At 38.0% G+C, this 25048-nt stretch overlaps 1 protein-coding gene across 2 annotated transcripts in view; it reads left to right on the plus strand.

The window, feature by feature from the left end:
- LOC5502056 (RNA polymerase II elongation factor ELL2) overlaps nucleotides 1–25048 on the plus strand; it is a 36400-nt gene that overhangs the window by 10626 nt on the left and 726 nt on the right. For both annotated transcript variants that reach the window (XM_048727669.1, XM_048727670.1), the window contains one exon: nucleotides 24314–24358. In XM_048727669.1, coding sequence (XP_048583626.1) covers nucleotides 24314–24358 — 45 coding nt within the window. The remainder of the gene's footprint in view (nucleotides 1–24313; nucleotides 24359–25048) is intronic.

Genomic DNA, 25048 nt, shown 5'->3' on the forward strand with positions numbered 1-25048 from the left:
TGTGCTAGTGTTGATGATTGTGCTAGTGTTGATGATTGTGCTAGTGATGAAGATTGTGCTAGTGATGAAGATTGTGCTAGTGATGAAGATTGTGCTAGTGATGAAGATTGTGCTAGTGATGATGATTGTGCTAGTGATGATGATTGTGCTAGTGATGATGATTGTGCTAGTGATGAAGATTGTGCTAGTGATGAAGATTGTGCTAGTGATGAAGATTGTGCTAGTGAGGAAGATTGTGCTAGTGATGATGATTGTGTTAGTGATGAAGATTCTGCTAGTGATGAAGATTCTGCTAGTGATGATGATTGTGCTAGTGATGAAGATTGTGCTAGTGATGAAGTTTGTGCTAGTAATGAAGATTGTGCTAGTGTTGATGATTGTGCTAGTGTTGATGATTGTGCTAGTGATGAAGATTGTGCTAGTGATGAAGATTGTGCTAGTGATGAAGATTGTGCTAGTGATGAAGATTGTGCTAGTGATGATAATTGTGCTAGTGATGATGATTGTGCTAGTGATGAAGATTGTGCTAGTGATGAAGATTGTGGTAGTGATGAAGATTGTGGTAGTAATGAAGATTGTGCTAGTGATGAAGATTGTGCTAGTAATGAAGATTGTGGTAGTGATGAAGATTGTGCTAGTGATGAAGATTGTGCTAGTGATGAAGATTGTGCTAGTGATGAAGATTGTGCTAGTGATGAAGATTGTGCTAGTGATGAAGATTGTGCTAGTGATGAAGATTGTGCTAGTAATGAAGATTGTGCTAGTGATGAAGATTGTGCTAGTGATGAAGATTGTGCTAGTGATGAAGATTGTGCTAGTGATGAAGATTGTGCTAGTGATGAAGATTGTGCTAGTGATGAAGATTGTGCTAGTGATGAAGATTGTGCTAGTGATGAAGATTGTGCTAGTGATGAAGATTGTGCTAGTGATGAAGATTGTGGTAGTGATGAAGATTGTGCTAGTGATGAAGATTGTGGTAGTGATGAAGATTGTGCTAGTGATGAAGATTGTGGTAGTGATGAAGATTGTGGTAGTGATGAAGATTGTGGTAGTAATGAAGATTGTGCTAGTGATGAAGATTGTGCTAGTAATAAAGATTGTGGTAGTGATGAAGATTGTGCTAGTGATGAAGATTGTGCTAGTGATGAAGATTGTGCTAGTGATGAAGATTGTGCTAGTGATGAAGATTGTGCTAGTGATGAAGATTGTGCTAGTGATGAAGATTGTGCTAGTGATGAAGATTGTGGTAGTGATGAAGATTGTGCTAGTGATGAAGATTGTGGTAGTGATGAAGATTGTGCTAGTAATGAAGATTGTGCTAGTAATGAAGATTGTGCTAGTGATGAAGATTGTGCTAGTGAGGAAGATTGTGCTAGTGATGATGATTGTGTTAGTGATGAAGATTCTGCTAGTGATGAAGATTCTGCTAGTGATGATGATTGTGCTAGTGATGAAGATTGTGCTAGTGATGAAGTTTGTGCTAAGTAATGAAGATTGTGCTAGTGTTGATGATTGTGCTAGTGTTGATGATTGTGCTAGTGATGAAGATTGTGCTAGTGATGAAGATTGTGCTAGTGATGAAGATTGTGCTAGTGATGAAGATTGTGCTAGTGATGATGATTGTGCTAGTGATGATGATTGTGCTAGTGATGAAGATTGTGGTAGTGATGAAGATTGTGGTAGTAATGAAGATGATGATTGTGTTAGTGATGAAGATTCTGCTAGTGATGAAGATTCTGCTAGTGATGATGATTGTGCTAGTGATGAAGATTGTGCTAGTGATGAAGATTGTGCTAGTAATGAAGATTGTGCTAGTGTTGATGATTGTGCTAGTGTTGATGATTGTGCTAGTGATGAAGATTGTGCTAGTGATGAAGATTGTGCTAGTGATGAAGATTGTGCTAGTGATGAAGATTGTGCTAGTGATGATGATTGTGCTAGTGATGATGATTGTGCTAGTGATGATGATTGTGCTAGTGATGAAGATTGTGCTAGTGATGAAGATTGTGCTAGTGAGGAAGATTGTGCTAGTGATGATGATTGTGTTAGTGATGAAGATTCTGCTAGTGATGAAGATTCTGCTAGTGATGATGATTGTGCTAGTGATGAAGATTGTGCTAGTGATGAAGTTTGTGCTAGTAATGAAGATTGTGCTAGTGTTGATGATTGTGCTAGTGTTGATGATTGTGCTAGTGATGAAGATTGTGCTAGTGATGAAGATTGTGCTAGTGATGAAGATTGTGCTAGTGATGAAGATTGTGCTAGTGATGATGATTGTGCTAGTGATGATGATTGTGCTAGTGATGAAGATTGTGCTAGTGATGAAGATTGTGGTAGTGATGAAGATTGTGGTAGTAATGAAGATTGTGCTAGTGATGAAGATTGTGCTAGTGATGAAGATTGTGCTAGTGATGAAGATTGTGCTAGTGATGAAGATTGTGCTAGTGATGAAGATTGTGCTAGTGATGAAGATTGTGCTAGTGATGAAGATTGTGCTAGTGATGAAGATTGTGCTAGTGATGAAGATTGTGCTAGTAATGAAGATTGTGCTAGTGATGAAGATTGTGCTAGTGATGAAGATTGTGCTAGTGATGAAGATTGTGCTAGTGATGAAGATTGTGCTAGTGATGAAGATTGTGCTAGTGATGAAGATTGTGCTAGTGATGAAGATTGTGCTAGTGATGAAGATTGTGCTAGTGATGAAGATTGTGCTAGTGATGAAGATTGTGCTAGTGATGAAGATTGTGCTAGTGATGAAGATTGTGCTAGTGATGAAGATTGTGCTAGTGATGAAGATTGTGCTAGTGATGATGATTGTGCTAGTGATGATGATTGTGCTAGTGATGAAGATTGTGCTAGTGATGAAGATTGTGGTAGTGATGAAGATTGTGCTAGTGATGAAGATTTTGGTAGTGATGAAGATTGTGGTAGTGATGAAGATTGTGGTAGTGATGAAGATTGTGCTAGTGATCATGATTGTGCTAGTGATCATGATTGTGCTAGTGATGAAGATTGTGCTAGTGATCATGATTGTGGTAGTAATGAAGATTGTGGTAGTAATGAAGATTGTGCTAGTGATGAAGATTGTGCTAGTAATGAAGATTGTGGTAGTAATGAAGATTGTGCTAGTGATAAAGATTGTGCTAGTGATGATGATTGTGGTAGTGATGAAGATTGTGCTAGTGATGAAGATTGTGCTAGTAATGAAGATTGTGCTAGTGATGAAGATTGTGTTAGTGATGAAGATTGTGCTAGTGATGAAGATTGTGCTAGTGATGAAGATTGTGCTAGTGATGATGATTGTGCTAGTGATGAAGATTGTGCTAGTGATGAAGATTGTGGTAGTAATGAAGATTGTGCTAGTGTTGATGATTGTGCTAGTGTTGATGATTGTGCTAGTGATGATGATTGTGCTAGTGATGAAGATTGTGGTAGTGATGATGATTGTGGTAGTTATGAAGATTGTGCTAGTGTTGATGATTGTGCTAGTGTTGATGATTGTGCTAGTGATGAAGATTGTGGTAGTGATGAAGATTGTGCTAGTGATGAAGATTGTGCTAGTGATGAAGATTGTGCTAGTGATGAAGATTGTGCTAGTGATGAAGATTGTGCTAGTGATGAAGATTGTGGTAGTGATCATGATTGTGGTAGTGATCATGATTGTGCTAGTGATGAAGATTGTGCTAGTGATCATGATTGTGGTAGTAATGAAGATTGTGGTAGTAATGAAGATTGTGCTAGTGATGAAGATTGTGCTAGTAATGAAGATTGTGGTAGTAATGAAGATTGTGCTAGTGATAAAGATTGTGCTAGTGATGATGATTGTGGTAGTGATGAAGATTGTGCTAGTGATGAAGATTGTGCAAGTGATGAAGATTGTGCTAGTGATGAAGATTGTGCTAGTAATGAAGATTGTGCTAGTGATGAAGATTGTGTTAGTGATGAAGATTGTGCTAGTGATGAAGATTGTGCTAGTGATGAAGATTGTGCTAGTGATGATGATTGTGCTAGTGATGAAGATTGTGCTAGTGATGAAGATTGTGGTAGTAATGAAGATTGTGCTAGTGTTGATGATTGTGCTAGTGTTGATGATTGTGCTAGTGATGATGATTGTGCTAGTGATGAAGATTGTGGTAGTTATGAAGATTGTGGTAGTTATGATGATTGTGCTAGTGTTGATGATTGTGCTAGTGTTGATGATTGTGCTAGTGTTGATGATTGTGCTAGTGATGAAGATTGTGCTAGTGATGAAGATTGTGCTAGTGATGAAGATTGTGCTAGTGTTGATGATTGTGCTAGTATTGATGATTGTGGTAGTGATGAAGATTGTGCTAGTGATGAAGATTGTGCTAGTGTTGATGATTGTGCTAGTGTTGATGATTGTGCTAGTGTTGATGATTGTGGTAGTAATGAAGATTGTGCTAGTGATAATGATTGTGCTAGTGATGAAGATTGTGCTAGTAATGAAGATTGTGCTAGTGATGAAGATTGTGCTAGTAATGAAGATTGTGCTAGTAATGAAGATTGTGCTAGTAATGAATATTGTGCTAGTGATGAAGATTGTGCTAGTGATGAAGATTGTGCTAGTAATGAAGATTGTGCTAGTAATGAAGATTGTGCTAGTAATGAAGATTGTGGTAGTGATGAAGATTGTGCTAGTGATGAAGATTGTGCTAGTGATGATGATTGTGCTAGTGATGATGATTGTGCTAGTGATGAAGATTGTGCTAGTGATGATGATTGTGCTAGTGATGAAGATTGTGCTAGTGATGAAGATTGTGCTAGTGATGAAGATTGTGCTAGTGATGAAGATTGTGCTAGTGATGAAGATTGTGCTAGTGATGAAGATTGTGCTAGTGATGAAGATTGTGCTAGTGATCATGATTGTGGTAGTAATGAAGATTGTGGTAGTAATGAAGATTGTGGTAGTAATGAAGATTGTGGTAGTAATGAAGATTGTGCTAGTGATGAAGATTGTGCTAGTAATGAAGATTGTGGTAGTAATGAAGATTGTGCTAGTGATAAAGATTGTGCTAGTGATGATGATTGTGGTAGTGATGATGATTGTGCTAGTGATGAAGATTGTGCTAGTGTTGATGATTGTGCTAGTGATGATGATTGTGCTAGTGATGAAGATTGTGGTAGTGATGATGATTGTGCTAGTGTTGATGATTGTGCTAGTGTTGATGATTGTGCTAGTGTTGATGATTGTGCTAGTGTTGATGATTGTGCTAGTGTTGATGATTGTGCTAGTGTTGATGATTGTGCTAGTGATGAAGATTGTGCTAGTGATGAAGATTGTGCTAGTGATGAAGATTGTGCTAGTGTTGATGATTGTGCTAGTATTGATGATTGTGGTAGTGATGAAGATTGTGGTAGTGATGAAGTTTGTGCTAGTATTGATGATTGTGCTAGTGTTGATGATTGTGCTAGTGTTGATGATTGTGCTAGTGATGAAGATTGTGCTAGTGATGAAGATTGTGCTAGTGATGATGATTGTGCTAGTGATGATGAGTGTGCTAGTGTTGATGATTGTGCTAGTGTTGATGATTGTGCTAGTGTTGATGATTGTGCTAGTGATGAAGATTGTGCTAGTGATGAAGATTTTGGTAGTGATGAAGATTGTGGTAGTGATGATGATTGTGGTAGTGATGAAGATTGTGCTAGTGATGAAGATTGTGCTAGTGATGAAGATTGTGCTAGTGATGAAGATTCTGCTAGTGTTGATGATTGTGCTAGTGATGAAGATTGTGCTAGTAATGAAGATTGTGGTAGTAATGAAGATTGTGCTAGTAATGAAGATTGTGCTAGTAATGAAGATTGTGCTAGTGATGAAGATTGTGCTAGTGATGATGATTGTGCTAGTGATGAAGATTGTGCTAGTGATGAAGATTGTGCTAGTGATGATGATTGTGCTAGTGATGAAGATTGTGCTAGTGATGAAGATTGTGCTAGTGATGAAGATTGTGGTAGTGATGAAGATTGTGCTAGTGATGAAGATTGTGCTAGTGATGAAGATTGTGCTAGTGATGAAGATTGTGCTAGTGATGAAGATTGTGCTAGTGATGAAGATTGTGCTAGTGATGAAGATTGTGCTAGTGATGAAGATTGTGCTAGTGATGAAGATTTTGGTAGTGATGAAGATTGTGCTAGTGATGAAGATTGTGCTAGTGATGAAGATTGTGCTAGTGTTGATGATTGTGCTAGTGTTGATGATTGTGCTAGTGATGAAGATTGTGCTAGTGATGAAGATTTTGGTAGTGATGATGATTGTGCTAGTGATGAAGATTGTGCTAGTGATGAAGATTTTGGTAGTGATGAAGATTGTGCTAGTGATGATGATTGTGCTAGTGATGAAGATTGTGCTAGTGATGAAGATTGTGCTAGTGATGATGATTGTGGTAGTTATGAAGATTGTGCTAGTAATGAAGATTGTGCTAGTAATGAAGATTGTGGTAGTAATGAAGATTGTGCTAGTGATGAAGATTGTGCTAGTGATGAAGATTGTGCTAGTGATGAAGATTGTGCTAGTGATGATGATTGTGCTAGTGATGATGATTGTGCTAGTGATGAAGATTGTGCTAGTGATGAAGATTGTGGTAGTAATGAAGATTGTGGTAGTGATGAAGATTGTGCTAGTGATGAAGATTGTGCTAGTGATGAAGATTGTGCTAGTGATGAAGATTGTGCTAGTGATGAAGATTGTGCTAGTGATGAAGATTGTGCTAGTGATGAAGATTGTGCTAGTGATGAAGATTGTGCTAGTGATGAAGATTGTGCTAGTGATGAAGATTGTGCTAGTGATGAAGATTTTGGTAGTGATGAAGATTGTGCTAGTGATGATGATTGTGCTAGTGATGAAGATTGTGCTAGTGTTGATGATTGTGCTAGTGTTGATGATTGTGCTAGTGATGAAGATTGTGCTAGTGATGAAGATTGTGCTAGTGATGAAGATTTTGGTAGTGATGATGATTGTGCTAGTGATGAAGATTGTGCTAGTGATGAAGATTTTGGTAGTGATGAAGATTGTGCTAGTGATGATGATTGTGCTAGTGATGAAGATTGTGCTAGTGATGATGATTGTGCTAGTGATGAAGATTGTGCTAGTGATGAAGATTGTGGTAGTGATGAAGATTGTGGTAGTAATGAAGATTGTGCTAGTGATGAAGATTGTGCTAGTGATGAAGATTGTGCTAGTGATGAAGATTGTGCTAGTGATGAAGATTGTGCTAGTGATGAAGATTGTGCTAGTGATGAAGATTGTGCTAGTGATGAAGATTGTGCTAGTGATGAAGATTGTGCTAGTGATGAAGATTGTGCTAGTAATGAAGATTGTGCTAGTGATGAAGATTGTGCTAGTGATGAAGATTGTGCTAGTGATGAAGATTGTGCTAGTGATGAAGATTGTGCTAGTGATGAAGATTGTGCTAGTGATGAAGATTGTGCTAGTGATGAAGATTGTGCTAGTGATGAAGATTGTGCTAGTGATGAAGATTGTGCTAGTGATGAAGATTGTGCTAGTGATGAAGATTGTGCTAGTGATGAAGATTGTGCTAGTGATGAAGATTGTGCTAGTGATGATGATTGTGCTAGTGATGATGATTGTGCTAGTGATGAAGATTGTGCTAGTGATGAAGATTGTGGTAGTGATGAAGATTGTGCTAGTGATGAAGATTTTGGTAGTGATGAAGATTGTGGTAGTGATGAAGATTGTGGTAGTGATGAAGATTGTGCTAGTGATCATGATTGTGCTAGTGATCATGATTGTGCTAGTGATGAAGATTGTGCTAGTGATCATGATTGTGGTAGTAATGAAGATTGTGGTAGTAATGAAGATTGTGCTAGTGATGAAGATTGTGCTAGTAATGAAGATTGTGGTAGTAATGAAGATTGTGCTAGTGATAAAGATTGTGCTAGTGATGATGATTGTGGTAGTGATGAAGATTGTGCTAGTGATGAAGATTGTGCTAGTAATGAAGATTGTGCTAGTGATGAAGATTGTGTTAGTGATGAAGATTGTGCTAGTGATGAAGATTGTGCTAGTGATGAAGATTGTGCTAGTGATGATGATTGTGCTAGTGATGAAGATTGTGCTAGTGATGAAGATTGTGGTAGTAATGAAGATTGTGCTAGTGTTGATGATTGTGCTAGTGTTGATGATTGTGCTAGTGATGATGATTGTGCTAGTGATGAAGATTGTGGTAGTGATGATGATTGTGGTAGTTATGAAGATTGTGCTAGTGTTGATGATTGTGCTAGTGTTGATGATTGTGCTAGTGATGAAGATTGTGGTAGTGATGAAGATTGTGCTAGTGATGAAGATTGTGCTAGTGATGAAGATTGTGCTAGTGATGAAGATTGTGCTAGTGATGAAGATTGTGCTAGTGATGAAGATTGTGGTAGTGATCATGATTGTGGTAGTGATCATGATTGTGCTAGTGATGAAGATTGTGCTAGTGATCATGATTGTGGTAGTAATGAAGATTGTGGTAGTAATGAAGATTGTGCTAGTGATGAAGATTGTGCTAGTAATGAAGATTGTGGTAGTAATGAAGATTGTGCTAGTGATAAAGATTGTGCTAGTGATGATGATTGTGGTAGTGATGAAGATTGTGCTAGTGATGAAGATTGTGCAAGTGATGAAGATTGTGCTAGTGATGAAGATTGTGCTAGTAATGAAGATTGTGCTAGTGATGAAGATTGTGTTAGTGATGAAGATTGTGCTAGTGATGAAGATTGTGCTAGTGATGAAGATTGTGCTAGTGATGATGATTGTGCTAGTGATGAAGATTGTGCTAGTGATGAAGATTGTGGTAGTAATGAAGATTGTGCTAGTGTTGATGATTGTGCTAGTGTTGATGATTGTGCTAGTGATGATGATTGTTCTAGTGATGAAGATTGTGGTAGTTATGAAGATTGTGGTAGTTATGATGATTGTGCTAGTGTTGATGATTGTGCTAGTGTTGATGATTGTGCTAGTGTTGATGATTGTGCTAGTGATGAAGATTGTGCTAGTGATGAAGATTGTGCTAGTGATGAAGATTGTGCTAGTGTTGATGATTGTGCTAGTATTGATGATTGTGGTAGTGATGAAGATTGTGCTAGTGATGAAGATTGTGCTAGTGTTGATGATTGTGCTAGTGTTGATGATTGTGCTAGTGTTGATGATTGTGGTAGTAATGAAGATTGTGCTAGTGATAATGATTGTGCTAGTGATGAAGATTGTGCTAGTAATGAAGATTGTGCTAGTGATGAAGATTGTGCTAGTAATGAAGATTGTGCTAGTAATGAAGATTGTGCTAGTAATGAATATTGTGCTAGTGATGAAGATTGTGCTAGTGATGAAGATTGTGCTAGTAATGAAGATTGTGCTAGTAATGAAGATTGTGCTAGTAATGAAGATTGTGGTAGTGATGAAGATTGTGCTAGTGATGAAGATTGTGCTAGTGATGATGATTGTGCTAGTGATGATGATTGTGCTAGTGATGAAGATTGTGCTAGTGATGATGATTGTGCTAGTGATGAAGATTGTGCTAGTGATGAAGATTGTGCTAGTGATGAAGATTGTGCTAGTGATGAAGATTGTGCTAGTGATGAAGATTGTGCTAGTGATGAAGATTGTGCTAGTGATGAAGATTGTGCTAGTGATCATGATTGTGGTAGTAATGAAGATTGTGGTAGTAATGAAGATTGTGGTAGTAATGAAGATTGTGCTAGTGATGAAGATTGTGCTAGTAATGAAGATTGTGGTAGTAATGAAGATTGTGCTAGTGATAAAGATTGTGCTAGTGATGATGATTGTGGTAGTGATGATGATTGTGCTAGTGATGAAGATTGTGCTAGTGTTGATGATTGTGCTAGTGATGATGATTGTGCTAGTGATGAAGATTGTGGTAGTGATGATGATTGTGCTAGTGTTGATGATTGTGCTAGTGTTGATGATTGTGCTAGTGTTGATGATTGTGCTAGTGTTGATGATTGTGCTAGTGTTGATGATTGTGCTAGTGTTGATGATTGTGCTAGTGATGAAGATTGTGCTAGTGATGAAGATTGTGCTAGTGATGAAGATTGTGCTAGTGTTGATGATTGTGCTAGTATTGATGATTGTGGTAGTGATGAAGATTGTGGTAGTGATGAAGTTTGTGCTAGTATTGATGATTGTGCTAGTGTTGATGATTGTGCTAGTGTTGATGATTGTGCTAGTGATGAAGATTGTGCTAGTGATGAAGATTGTGCTAGTGATGATGATTGTGCTAGTGATGATGAGTGTGCTAGTGTTGATGATTGTGCTAGTGTTGATGATTGTGCTAGTGTTGATGATTGTGCTAGTGATGAAGATTGTGCTAGTGATGAAGATTTTGGTAGTGATGAAGATTGTGGTAGTGATGATGATTGTGGTAGTGATGAAGATTGTGCTAGTGATGAAGATTGTGCTAGTGATGAAGATTGTGCTAGTGATGAAGATTCTGCTAGTGTTGATGATTGTGCTAGTGATGAAGATTGTGCTAGTAATGAAGATTGTGGTAGTAATGAAGATTGTGCTAGTAATGAAGATTGTGCTAGTAATGAAGATTGTGCTAGTGATGAAGATTGTGCTAGTGATGATGATTGTGCTAGTGATGAAGATTGTGCTAGTGATGAAGATTGTGCTAGTGATGATGATTGTGCTAGTGATGAAGATTGTGCTAGTGATGAAGATTGTGCTAGTGATGAAGATTGTGGTAGTGATGAAGATTGTGCTAGTGATGAAGATTGTGCTAGTGATGAAGATTGTGCTAGTGATGAAGATTGTGCTAGTGATGAAGATTGTGCTAGTGATGAAGATTGTGCTAGTGATGAAGATTGTGCTAGTGATGAAGATTGTGCTAGTGATGAAGATTTTGGTAGTGATGAAGATTGTGCTAGTGATGAAGATTGTGCTAGTGATGAAGATTGTGCTAGTGTTGATGATTGTGCTAGTGTTGATGATTGTGCTAGTGATGAAGATTGTGCTAGTGATGAAGATTTTGGTAGTGATGATGATTGTGCTAGTGATGAAGATTGTGCTAGTGATGAAGATTTTGGTAGTGATGAAGATTGTGCTAGTGATGATGATTGTGCTAGTGATGAAGATTGTGCTAGTGATGAAGATTGTGCTAGTGATGATGATTGTGGTAGTTATGAAGATTGTGCTAGTAATGAAGATTGTGCTAGTAATGAAGATTGTGGTAGTAATGAAGATTGTGCTAGTGATGAAGATTGTGCTAGTGATGAAGATTGTGCTAGTGATGAAGATTGTGCTAGTGATGATGATTGTGCTAGTGATGATGATTGTGCTAGTGATGAAGATTGTGCTAGTGATGAAGATTGTGGTAGTAATGAAGATTGTGGTAGTGATGAAGATTGTGCTAGTGATGAAGATTGTGCTAGTGATGAAGATTGTGCTAGTGATGAAGATTGTGCTAGTGATGAAGATTGTGCTAGTGATGAAGATTGTGCTAGTGATGAAGATTGTGCTAGTGATGAAGATTGTGCTAGTGATGAAGATTGTGCTAGTGATGAAGATTGTGCTAGTGATGAAGATTTTGGTAGTGATGAAGATTGTGCTAGTGATGATGATTGTGCTAGTGATGAAGATTGTGCTAGTGTTGATGATTGTGCTAGTGTTGATGATTGTGCTAGTGATGAAGATTGTGCTAGTGATGAAGATTGTGCTAGTGATGAAGATTTTGGTAGTGATGATGATTGTGCTAGTGATGAAGATTGTGCTAGTGATGAAGATTTTGGTAGTGATGAAGATTGTGCTAGTGATGATGATTGTGCTAGTGATGAAGATTGTGCTAGTGATGATGATTGTGCTAGTGATGAAGATTGTGCTAGTGATGAAGATTGTGCTAGTGATGAAGATTGTGCTAGTGATGAAGATTGTGCTAGTGATGAAGATTGTGCTAGTGATGAAGATTGTGCTAGTGATGAAGATTGTGCTAGTGATGAAGATTGTGCTAGTGATGAAGATTGTGCTAGTGATGATGATTGTGCTAGTGATGATGATTGTGCTAGTGATGAAGATTGTGCTAGTGATGAAGATTGTGGTAGTGATGAAGATTGTGGTAGTAATGAAGATTGTGCTAGTGATGAAGATTGTGCTAGTGATGAAGATTGTGCTAGTGATGAAGATTGTGCTAGTGATGAAGATTGTGCTAGTGATGAAGATTGTGCTAGTGATGAAGATTGTGCTAGTGATGAAGATTGTGCTAGTGATGAAGATTGTGGTAGTAATGAAGATTGTGCTAGTGATGAAGATTGTGCTAGTGATGAAGATTGTGCTAGTGATGAAGATTGTGCTAGTGATGATGATTGTGCTAGTGATGATGATTGTGCTAGTGATGAAGATTGTGGTAGTAATGAAGATTGTGGTAGTGATGAAGATTGTGCTAGTGATGAAGATTGTGCTAGTGATGAAGATTGTGCTAGTGATGAAGATTGTGCTAGTGATGAAGATTGTGCTAGTGATGAAGATTGTGCTAGTGATGAAGATTGTGCTAGTGATGAAGATTGTGCTAGTGATGAAGATTGTGCTAGTGATGAAGATTGTGCTAGTGATGAAGATTGTGCTAGTGATGATGATTGTGCTAGTGATGAAGATTGTGCTAGTGATGAAGATTGTGCTAGTGATGAAGATTGTGGTAGTGATGAAGATTGTGGTAGTAATGAAGATTGTGCTAGTGATGAAGATTGTGCTAGTAATGAAGATTGTGGTAGTGATGAAGATTGTGGTAGTGATGAAGATTGTGCTAGTGATGAAGATTGTGCTAGTGATGAAGATTGTGCTAGTGATGAAGATTGTGCTAGTGATGAAGATTGTGCTAGTGATGAAGATTGTGCTAGTGATGAAGATTGTGCTAGTAATGAAGATTGTGCTAGTAATGAAGATTGTGCTAGTGATGAAGATTGTGCTAGTGATGAAGATTGTGCTAGTGATGAAAATTGTGCTAGTGATGAAGATTGTGCTAGTGATGAAGATTGTGCTAGTGATGAAGATTGTGCTAGTGATGAAGATTGTGCTAGTGATGAAGATTGTGCTAGTGATGAAGATTGTGCTAGTGATGAAGATTGTGCTAGTGATGAAGATTGTGCTAGTGATGATGATTGTGCTAGTGATGATGATTGTGCTAGTGATCATGATTGTGCTAGTGATGAAGATTGTGGTAGTGATGAAGATTGTGCTAGTGATGAAGATTGTGGTAGTGATGAAGATTGTGGTAGTGATGAAGATTGTGCTAGTGATGAAGATTGTGCTAGTGATGAAGATTGTGCTAGTGATGAAGATTGTGCTAGTGATGAAGATTGTGCTAGTGATGAAGATTGTGCTAGTGATGAAGATTTTGGTAGTGATGAAGATTGTGCTAGTGATGAAGATTGTGCTAGTGATGAAGATTGTGCTAGTGTTGATGATTGTGCTAGTGTTGATGATTGTGCTAGTGATGAAGATTGTGCTAGTGATGAAGATTGTGCTAGTGTTGATGATTGTGCTAGTGTTGATGATTGTGCTAGTGATGAAGATTGTGCTAGTGATGAAGATTTTGGTAGTGATGATGATTGTGCTAGTGATGAAGATTGTGCTAGTGATGAAGATTTTGGTAGTGATGAAGATTGTGCTAGTGATGATGATTGTGCTAGTGATGAAGATTGTGCTAGTGATGAAGATTGTGCTAGTGATGATGATTGTGGTAGTTATGAAGATTGTGCTAGTAATGAAGATTGTGCTAGTAATGAAGATTGTGGTAGTAATGAAGATTGTGCTAGTGATGAAGATTGTGCTAGTGATGAAGATTGTGCTAGTGATGAAGATTGTGCTAGTGATGATGATTGTGCTAGTGATGATGATTGTGCTAGTGATGAAGATTGTGCTAGTGATGAAGATTGTGCTAGTGATGAAGATTGTGGTAGTAATGAAGATTGTGGTAGTGATGAAGATTGTGCTAGTGATGAAGATTGTGCTAGTGATGAAGATTGTGCTAGTGATGAAGATTGTGCTAGTGATGAAGATTGTGCTAGTGATGAAGATTGTGCTAGTGATGAAGATTGTGCTAGTGATGAAGATTGTGCTAGTGATGAAGATTGTGCTAGTGATGAAGATTGTGCTAGTGATGAAGATTGTGCTAGTGATGAAGATTGTGCTAGTGATGAAGATTGTGCTAGTGATGAAGATTGTGCTAGTGATGAAGATTGTGCTAGTGATGAAGATTTTGGTAGTGATGAAGATTGTGCTAGTGATGATGATTGTGCTAGTGATGAAGATTGTGCTAGTGTTGATGATTGTGCTAGTGTTGATGATTGTGCTAGTGATGAAGATTGTGCTAGTGATGAAGATTTTGGTAGTGATGATGATTGTGCTAGTGATGAAGATTGTGCTAGTGATGAAGATTTTGGTAGTGATGAAGATTGTGCTAGTGATGATGATTGTGCTAGTTATGAAGATTGTGCTAGTGATGAAGATTTTGGTAGTGATGATGATTGTGCTAGTGATGAAGATTGTGCTAGTGATGAAGATTTTGGTAGTGATGAAGATTGTGCTAGTGATGATGATTGTGCTAGTGATGAAGATTGTGCTAGTGATGAAGATTGTGCTAGTGATGATGATTGTGGTAGTTATGAAGATTGTGCTAGTAATGAAGATTGTGCTAGTAATGAAGATTGTGGTAGTAATGAAGATTGTGCTAGTGATGAAGATTGTGCTAGTGATGAAGATTGTGCTAGTGATGAAGATTGTGCTAGTGATGATGATTGTGCTAGTGATGATGATTGTGCTAGTGATGAAGATTGTGCTAGTGATGAAGATTGTGCTAGTGATGAAGATTGTGCTAGTGATGATGATTGTGGTAGTTATGAAGATTGTGCTAGTAATGAAGATTGTGCTAGTAATGAAGATTGTGGTAGTAATGAAGATTGTGCTAGTGATGAAGATTGTGCTAGTGATGAAGATTGTGCTAGTGATGAAGATTGTGCTAGTGATGATGATTGTGCTAGTGATGATGATTGTGCTAGTGATGAAGATTGTGCTAGTGATGAAGATTGTGCTAGTGATGAAGATTGTGGTAGTAATGAAGATTGTGGTAGTGATGAAGATTGTGCTAGTGATGAAGATTGTGCTAGTGATGAAGATTGTGCTAGTGATGAAGATTGTGCTAGTGATGAAGATTGTGCTAGTGATGAAGATTGTGCTAGTGATGAAGATTGTGCTAGTGATGAAGATTGTGCTAGTGATGAAGATTGTGCTAGTGATGAAGATTGTGCTAGTGATGAAGATTGTGCTAGTGATGAAGATTGTGCTAGTGATGAAGATTGTGCTAGTGATGAAGATTGTGCTAGTGATGAAGATTGTGCTAGTGATGAAGATTGTGCTAGTGATGATGATTGTGCTAGTGATGAAGATTGTGCTAGTGTTGATGATTGTGCTAGTGTTGATGATTGTGCTAGTGATGAAGATTGTGCTAGTGATGAAGATTTTGGTAGTGATGATGATTGTGCTAGTGATGAAGATTGTGCTAGTGATGAAGATTTTGGTAGTGATGAAGATTGTGCTAGTGATGATGATTGTGCTAGTGATGAAGATTGTGCTAGTGATGAAGATTTTGGTAGTGATGATGATTGTGCTAGTGATGAAGATTGTGCTAGTGATGAAGATTTTGGTAGTGATGAAGATTGTGCTAGTGATGATGATTGTGCTAGTGATGAAGATTGTGCTAGTGATGAAGATTGTGCTAGTGATGATGATTGTGGTAGTTATGAAGATTGTGCTAGTAATGAAGATTGTGCTAGTAATGAAGATTGTGGTAGTAATGAAGATTGTGCTAGTGATGAAGATTGTGCTAGTGATGAAGATTGTGCTAGTGATGAAGATTGTGCTAGTGATGATGATTGTGCTAGTGATGATGATTGTGCTAGTGATGAAGATTGTGCTAGTGATGAAGATTGTGCTAGTGATGAAGATTGTGGTAGTAATGAAGATTGTGGTAGTGATGAAGATTGTGCTAGTGATGAAGATTGTGCTAGTGATGAAGATTGTGCTAGTGATGAAGATTGTGCTAGTGATGAAGATTGTGCTAGTGATGAAGATTGTGCTAGTGATGAAGATTGTGCTAGTGATGAAGATTGTGCTAGTGATGAAGATTGTGCTAGTGATGAAGATTGTGCTAGTGATGAAGATTTTGGTAGTGATGAAGATTGTGCTAGTGATGATGATTGTGCTAGTGATGAAGATTGTGCTAGTGTTGATGATTGTGCTAGTGTTGATGATTGTGCTAGTGATGAAGATTGTGCTAGTGATGAAGATTTTGGTAGTGATGATGATTGTGCTAGTGATGAAGATTGTGCTAGTGATGAAGATTTTGGTAGTGATGAAGATTGTGCTAGTGATGATGATTGTGCTAGTGATGAAGATTGTGCTAGTGATGATGATTGTGGTAGTAATGAAGATTGTGCTAGTGATGAAGATTGTGCTAGTGATGAAGATTGTGCTAGTGATGAAGATTGTGCTAGTGATGAAGATTGTGCTAGTGATGAAGATTGTGCTAGTGATGAAGATTGTGCTAGTGATGAAGATTGTGCTAGTGATGAAGATTGTGCTAGTGATGAAGATTGTGCTAGTGATGATGATTGTGCTAGTGATGATGATTGTGCTAGTGATGAAGATTGTGCTAGTGATGAAGATTGTGGTAGTGATGAAGATTGTGGTAGTAATGAAGATTGTGCTAGTGATGAAGATTGTGCTAGTGATGAAGATTGTGCTAGTGATGAAGATTGTGCTAGTGATGAAGATTGTGCTAGTGATGAAGATTGTGCTAGTGATGAAGATTGTGCTAGTGATGAAGATTGTGCTAGTGATGAAGATTGTGCTAGTGATGAAGATTGTGGTAGTAATGAAGATTGTGCTAGTGATGAAGATTGTGCTAGTGATGAAGATTGTGCTAGTGATGAAGATTGTGCTAGTGATGATGATTGTGCTAGTGATGATGATTGTGCTAGTGATGAAGATTGTGCTAGTGATGAAGATGGTGCTAGTGATGAAGATTGTGGTAGTAATGAAGATTGTGGTAGTGATGAAGATTGTGCTAGTGATGAAGATTGTGCTAGTGATGAAGATTGTGCTAGTGATGAAGATTGTGCTAGTGATGAAGATTGTGCTAGTGATGAAGATTGTGCTAGTGATGAAGATTGTGCTAGTGATGAAGATTGTGCTAGTGATGAAGATTGTGCTAGTGATGAAGATTGTGCTAGTGATGATGATTGTGCTAGTGATGAAGATTGTGCTAGTGATGAAGATTGTGCTAGTGATGAAGATTGTGGTAGTGATGAAGATTGTGGTAGTAATGAAGATTGTGCTAGTGATGAAGATTGTGCTAGTAATGAAGATTGTGGTAGTGATGAAGATTGTGGTAGTGATGAAGATTGTGCTAGTGATGAAGATTGTGCTAGTGATGAAGATTGTGCTAGTGATGAAGATTGTGCTAGTGATGAAGATTGTGCTAGTGATGAAGATTGTGCTAGTGATGAAGATTGTGCTAGTAATGAAGATTGTGCTAGTAATGAAGATTGTGCTAGTGATGAAGATTGTGCTAGTGATGAAGATTGTGCTAGTGATGAAGATTGTGCTAGTGATGAAGATTGTGCTAGTGATGAAGATTGTGCTAGTGATGAAGATTGTGCTAGTGATGAAGATTGTGCTAGTGATGAAGATTGTGCTAGTGATGAAGATTGTGCTAGTGATGAAGATTGTGCTAGTGATGATGATTGTGCTAGTGATCATGATTGTGCTAGTGATGAAGATTGTGGTAGTGATGAAGATTGTGGTAGTGATGAAGATTGTGGTAGTGATGAAGATTGTGGTAGTGATGAAGATTGTGCTAGTGATGAAGATTGTGCTAGTGATGAAGATTGTGCTAGTGATGAAGATTGTGATGAAGATTGTGCTAGTGATGAAGATTGTGCTAGTGATGAAGATTGTGCTAGTGATGAAGATTGTGCTAGTGATGAAGATTGTGCTAGTGATGAAGATTGTGCTAGTGATGAAGATTGTGCTAGTGATGAAGATTGTGCTAGTGATGAAGATTGTGCTAGTGATGAAGATTGTGCTAGTGATGAAGATTGTGGTAGTAATGAAGATTGTGCTAGTGATGAAGATTGTGCTAGTGATGAAGATTGTGCTAGTGATGAAGATTGTGCTAGTGATGATGATTGTGCTAGTGATGATGATTGTGCTAGTGATGAAGATTGTGCTAGTGATGAAGATTGTGCTAGTGATGAAGATTGTGGTAGTAATGAAGATTGTGGTAGTGATGAAGATTGTGCTAGTGATGAAGATTGTGCTAGTGATGAAGATTGTGCTAGTGATGAAGATTGTGCTAGTGATGAAGATTGTGCTAGTGATGAAGATTGTGCTAGTGATGAAGATTGTGCTAGTGATGAAGATTGTGCTAGTGATGAAGATTGTGCTAGTGATGAAGATTGTGCTAGTGATGATGATTGTGCTAGTGATGATGATTGTGCTAGTGATGAAGATTGTGCTAGTGATGAAGATTGTGGTAGTGATGAAGATTGTGGTAGTGATGAAGATTGTGCTAGTGATGAAGATTGTGCTAGTAATGAAGATTGTGGTAGTGATGAAGATTGTGCTAGTGATGAAGATTGTGCTAGTGATGAAGATTGTGCTAGTGATGAAGATTGTGCTAGTGATGAAGATTGTGCTAGTGATGAAGATTGTGCTAGTGATGAAGATTGTGCTAGTGATGAAGATTGTGCTAGTGATGAAGATTGTGCTAGTAATGAAGATTGTGCTAGTGATGAAGATTGTGCTAGTGATGAAGATTGTGCTAGTGATGAAGATTGTGCTAGTGATGAAGATTGTGCTAGTGATGAAGATTGTGCTAGTGATGAAGATTGTGGTAGTGATGAAGATTGTGCTAGTGATGAAGATTGTGCTAGTGATGAAGATTGTGCTAGTGATGAAGATTGTGCTAGTGATGAAGATTGTGCTAGTGATGAAGATTGTGCTAGTGATGAAGATTGTGCTAGTGATCATGATTGTGCTAGTGATGAAGATTGTGGTAGTGATGAAGATTGTGGTAGTGATGAAGATTGTGGTAGTGATGAAGATTGTGGTAGTGATGAAGATTGTGGTAGTGATAATGATTGTGGGTAGTGATCATGATTGTGCTAGTGATCATGATTGTGCTAGTAATGAAGATTGTGCTAGTGTTGATGATTGTGCTAGTGTTGATGATTGTGCTAGTGATGATGATTGTGCTAGTGATGATGATTGTGCTAGTGATGATGATTGTGCTAGTGATGAAGATTGTGCTAGTGATGAAGATTGTGGTAGTGATGATGATTGTGGTAGTTATGAAGATTGTGCTAGTGTTGATGATTGTGCTAGTGTTGATGATTGTGCTAGTGATGAAGATTGTGCTAGTGATGAAGATTTTGGTAGTGATGAAGATTGTGGTAGTGATGAAGATTGTGGTAGTGATGAAGATTGTGCTAGTGATCATGATTGTGCTAGTGATCATGATTGTGCTAGTGATGAAGATTGTGCTAGTGATCATGATTGTGGTAGTAATGAAGATTGTGGTAGTAATGAAGATTGTGCTAGTGATGAAGATTGTGCTAGTAATGAAGATTGTGCTAGTGATAAAGATTGTGCTAGTGATGATGATTGTGGTAGTGATGAAGATTGTGCTAGTGATGAAGATTGTGCTAGTAATGAAGATTGTGCTAGTGATGAAGATTGTGCTAGTGATGAAGATTGTGCTAGTGATGAAGATTGTGCTAGTGATGAAGATTGTGCTAGTGATGAAGATTGTGGTAGTAATGAAGATTGTGCTAGTGATGAAGATTGTGCTAGTAATGAAGATTGTGCTAGTGATAAAGATTGTGCTAGTGATGATGATTGTGGTAGTGATGAAGATTGTGCTAGTGATGAAGATTGTGCTAGTAATGAAGATTGTGCTAGTGATGAAGATTGTGTTAGTGATGAAGATTGTGCTAGTGATGAAGATTGTGCTAGTGATGAAGATTGTGCTAGTGATGATGATTGTGCTAGTGATGAAGATTGTGCTAGTGATGAAGATTGTGGTAGTAATGAAGATTGTGCTAGTGTTGATGATTGTGCTAGTGTTGATGATTGTGCTAGTGATGATGATTGTGCTAGTGATGAAGATTGTGGTAGTGATGATGATTGTGGTAGTTATGAAGATTGTGCTAGTGTTGATGATTGTGCTAGTGTTGATGATTGTGCTAGTGATGAAGATTGTGGTAGTGATGAAGATTGTGCTAGTGATGAAGATTGTGCTAGTGATGAAGATTGTGCTAGTGATGAAGATTGTGCTAGTGATGAAGATTGTGGTAGTGATGAAGATTGTGGTAGTGATCATGATTGTGCTAGTGATCATGATTGTGCTAGTGATGAAGATTGTGCTAGTGATCATGATTGTGGTAGTAATGAAGATTGTGGTAGTAATGAAGATTGTGCTAGTGATGAAGATTGTGCTAGTAATGAAGATTGTGGTAGTAATGAAGATTGTGCTAGTGATAAAGATTGTGCTAGTGATGATGATTGTGGTAGTGATGAAGATTGTGCTAGTGATGAAGATTGTGCAAGTGATGAAGATTGTGCTAGTGATGAAGATTGTGCTAGTAATGAAGATTGTGCTAGTGATGAAGATTGTGTTAGTGATGAAGATTGTGCTAGTGATGAAGATTGTACTAGTGATGAAGATTGTGCTAGTGATGATGATTGTGCTAGTGATGAAGATTGTGCTAGTGATGAAGATTGTGGTAGTAATGAAGATTGTGCTAGTGTTGATGATTGTGCTAGTGTTGATGATTGTGCTAGTGATGATGATTGTGCTAGTGATGAAGATTGTGGTAGTGATGATGATTGTGGTAGTTATGAAGATTGTGCTAGTGTTGATGATTGTGCTAGTGTTGATGATTGTGCTAGTGTTGATGATTGTGCTAGTGATGAAGATTGTGCTAGTGATGAAGATTGTGCTAGTGATGAAGATTGTGCTAGTGTTGATGATTGTGCTAGTATTGATGATTGTGGTAGTGATGAAGATTGTGATAGTGTTGATGATTGTGCTAGTGTTGATGATTGTGCTAGTGTTGATGATTGTGGTAGTAATGAAGATTGTGCTAGTGATAATGATTGTGCTAGTGATGAAGATTGTGCTAGTAATGAAGATTGTGCTAGTGATGAAGATTGTGCTAGTAATGAAGATTGTGCTAGTAATGAAGATTGTGCTAGTAATGAATATTGTGCTAGTGATGAAGATTGTGCTAGTGATGAAGATTGTGCTAGTAATGAAGATTGTGCTAGTAATGAAGATTGTGCTAGTGATGAAGATTGTGGTAGTGATGAAGATTGTGCTAGTGATGAAGATTGTGCTAGTGATGATGATTGTGCTAGTGATGATGATTGTGCTAGTGATGAAGATTGTGCTAGTGATGATGATTGTGCTAGTGATGAAGATTGTGCTAGTGATGAAGATTGTGCTAGTGATGAAGATTGTGCTAGTGATGAAGATTGTGCTAGTGATGAAGATTGTGCTAGTGATGAAGATTGTGCTAGTGATCATGATTGTGCTAGTGATGAAGATTGTGCTAGTGATCATGATTGTGGTAGTAATGAAGATTGTGGTAGTGATGAAGATTGTGATAGTGTTGATGATTGTGCTAGTGTTGATGATTGTGCTAGTGTTGATGATTGTGGTAGTAATGAAGATTGTGCTAGTGATAAAGATTGTGCTAGTGATGAAGATTGTGCTAGTAATGAAGATTGTGCTAGTGATGAAGATTGTGCTAGTAATGAAGATTGTGCTAGTAATGAAGATTGTGCTAGTAATGAATATTGTGCTAGTGATGAAGATTGTGCTAGTGATGAAGATTGTGCTAGTAATGAAGATTGTGCTAGTAATGAAGATTGTGCTAGTGATGAAGATTGTGGTAGTGATGAAGATTGTGCTAGTGATGAAGATTGTGCTAGTGATGAAGATTGTGCTAGTGATGATGATTGTGCTAGTGATGAAGATTGTGCTAGTGATGAAGATTGTGCTAGTGATGAAGATTGTGCTAGTGATGAAGATTGTGCTAGTGATGAAGATTGTGCTAGTGATGAAGATTGTGCTAGTGATGAAGATTGTGCTAGTGATCATGATTGTGCTAGTGATGAAGATTGTGCTAGTGATCATGATTGTGGTAGTAATGAAGATTGTGGTAGTAATGAAGATTGTGCTAGTGATGAAGATTGTGCTAGTAATGAAGATTGTGGTAGTAATGAAGATTGTGCTAGTGATAAAGATTGTGCTAGTGATGATGATTGTGGTAGTGGTGAAGATTGTGCTAGTGATGATGATTGTGCTAGTGATGAAGATTGTGCTAGTAATGAAGATTGTGCTAGTAATGAAGATTGTGCTAGTGATGATGATTGTGCTAGTGATGAAGATTGTGCTAGTGATGAAGATTGTGGTAGTGATGATGATTGTGGTAGTTATGAAGATTGTGCTAGTGTTGATGATTGTGCTAGTGTTGATGATTGTGCTAGTGTTGATGATTGTGCTAGTGATGATGATTGTGCTAGTGATGAAGATTGTGGTAGTGATGATGATTGTGGTAGTTATGAAGATTGTGCTAGTGTTGATGATTGTGCTAGTGTTGATGATTGTGCTAGTGTTGATGATTGTGCTAGTGTTGATGATTGTGCTAGTGATGAAGATTGTGCTAGTGATGAAGATTGTGCTAGTGATGAAGATTGTGCTAGTGTTGATGATTGTGCTAGTATTGATGATTGTGCTAGTGTTGATGATTGTGCTAGTGATGATGATTGTGCTAGTGATGAAGATTGTGGTAGTGATGATGATTGTGGTAGTTATGAAGATTGTGCTAGTGTTGATGATTGTGCTAGTGTTGATGATTGTGCTAGTGTTGATGATTGTGCTAGTGATGAAGATTGTGCTAGTGATGAAGATTGTGCTAGTGATGAAGATTGTGCTAGTGTTGATGATTGTGCTAGTATTGATGATTGTGGTAGTGATGAAGATTGTGATAGTGTTGATGATTGTGCTAGCGTTGATGATTGTGCTAGTGTTGATGATTGTGCTAGTGTTGATGATTGTGCTAGTGATGAAGATTGTGCTAGTGATGAAGATTGTGCTAGTGATGAAGATTGTGCTAGTGTTGATGATTGTGCTAGTATTGATGATTGTGGTAGTGATGAAGATTGTGGTAGTGATGAAGATTGTGGTAGTGATGAAGATTGTGCTAGTGATGAAGATTGTGCTAGTGTTGATGATTGTGCTAGTGTTGATGATTGTGCTAGTGTTGATGATTGTGGTAGTAATGAAGATTGTGCTAGTGATAATGATTGTGCTAGTGATGAAGATTGTGCTAGTAATGAAGATTGTGCTAGTGATGAAGATTGTGCTAGTAATGAAGATTGTGCTAGTAATGAAGATTGTGCTAGTAATGAATATTGTGCTAGTGATGAAGATTGTGCTAGTGATGAAGATTGTGCTAGTAATGAAGATTGTGCTAGTAATGAAGATTGTGCTAGTAATGAAGATTGTGCTAGTGATGAAGATTGTGGTAGTGATGAAGATTGTGCTAGTGATGAAGATTGTGCTAGTGATGAAGATTGTGTTAGTGATGATGATTGTGCTAGTGATGAAGATTGTGCTAGTGATGATGATTGTGCTAGTGATGAAGATTGTGCTAGTGATGAAGATTGTGCTAGTGATGAAGATTGTGCTAGTGATGAAGATTGTGCTAGTGATGAAGATTGTGCTAGTGATGAAGATTGTGCTAGTGATGAAGATTGTGCTAGTGATGAAGATTGTGCTAGTGATGATGATTGTGCTAGTGATGATGATTGTGCTAGTGATGATGATTGTGCTAGTGATGATGATTGTGCTAGTGATGATGATTGTGCTAGTGATGAAGTTTGTGCTAGTGATAATGATTGTGGTAGTGTTGATGATTGTGTTGATGATGTTGGGTGTGATGGTAATGATGATTGTAGTGATGGTGATGACAATGTTAGGTGTGATCGTGGTGATTATTGTATTGATGATGTTGTGTGTGATTGCGATGACGATCTTGGTTGTGATAGTGTTGATGGTTGTGATGATGATGTTGGGTGTGCTGATGATTTTGGGTGTGACAAGGATTGCGATTGTAGTGATGATGATGTTCAGGTTGGTGTTTCTGATATGGAGTAGTACTTATGATGTCCATATTATGGCAAATTGTAGCTAAATGTCTTATTTTCCACCCACAGAATATAGAAAAGCAGATTGTTCGCTCATACAAGAAGCACACACAGGTACTTATCAGCACTAAGAACCCACTATTCATACATTCAGCAGAAGTCCCAGTCTGATTGCAGCATCATTTCACCAAGGCAAAATCACATTCACCTAGACAGCACGAACGAGGCAAAATCACTTTCACCGAGGCAAAATAACTCTCACCTAGACAGTATGATCGAGGCAATATCACTTCACCTAGACAGTATGACCGAGGCATAATCACTTTCACCTAGATTGTATGACCGAGGCAAAATCACTTTCACCTAGACAAAATCACTCCACCTAGACAGTATGACCGAGGCATAATCACTTTCACCTAGACAGTATGACCGAGGCAAAATCACTTTCACCTAGACAGTATGACCGAGGCAAAATCACTTTCACCTAGACAGTATGACCGAGGCAAAATCACTTTCACCTAGACAGTATGACCGAGGCAAAATCACATTCACCTAGACAGTATGACCGAGGCAAAATCACATTCACCTAGACAGTATGACCGAGGCATAATCACTTCACCTAGACAGTATGACCGAGGCAAAATCACTTTCACCTAGACAGTATGACCGAGGCAAAATCACTTCACCTAGACAGTATGACCGAGGCATAATCACTTTCACCTAGATAGTATGACCGAGGCATAATCACTTTCACCTAGACAGTATGACCGAGGCAAAATCACATTCACCTAGACAGTATGACCG

Source organism: Nematostella vectensis, chromosome 5 (genome assembly GCF_932526225.1).
Source record: "Nematostella vectensis chromosome 5, jaNemVect1.1, whole genome shotgun sequence".
Classification (NCBI taxonomy): domain Eukaryota; kingdom Metazoa; phylum Cnidaria; class Anthozoa; order Actiniaria; family Edwardsiidae; genus Nematostella; species Nematostella vectensis.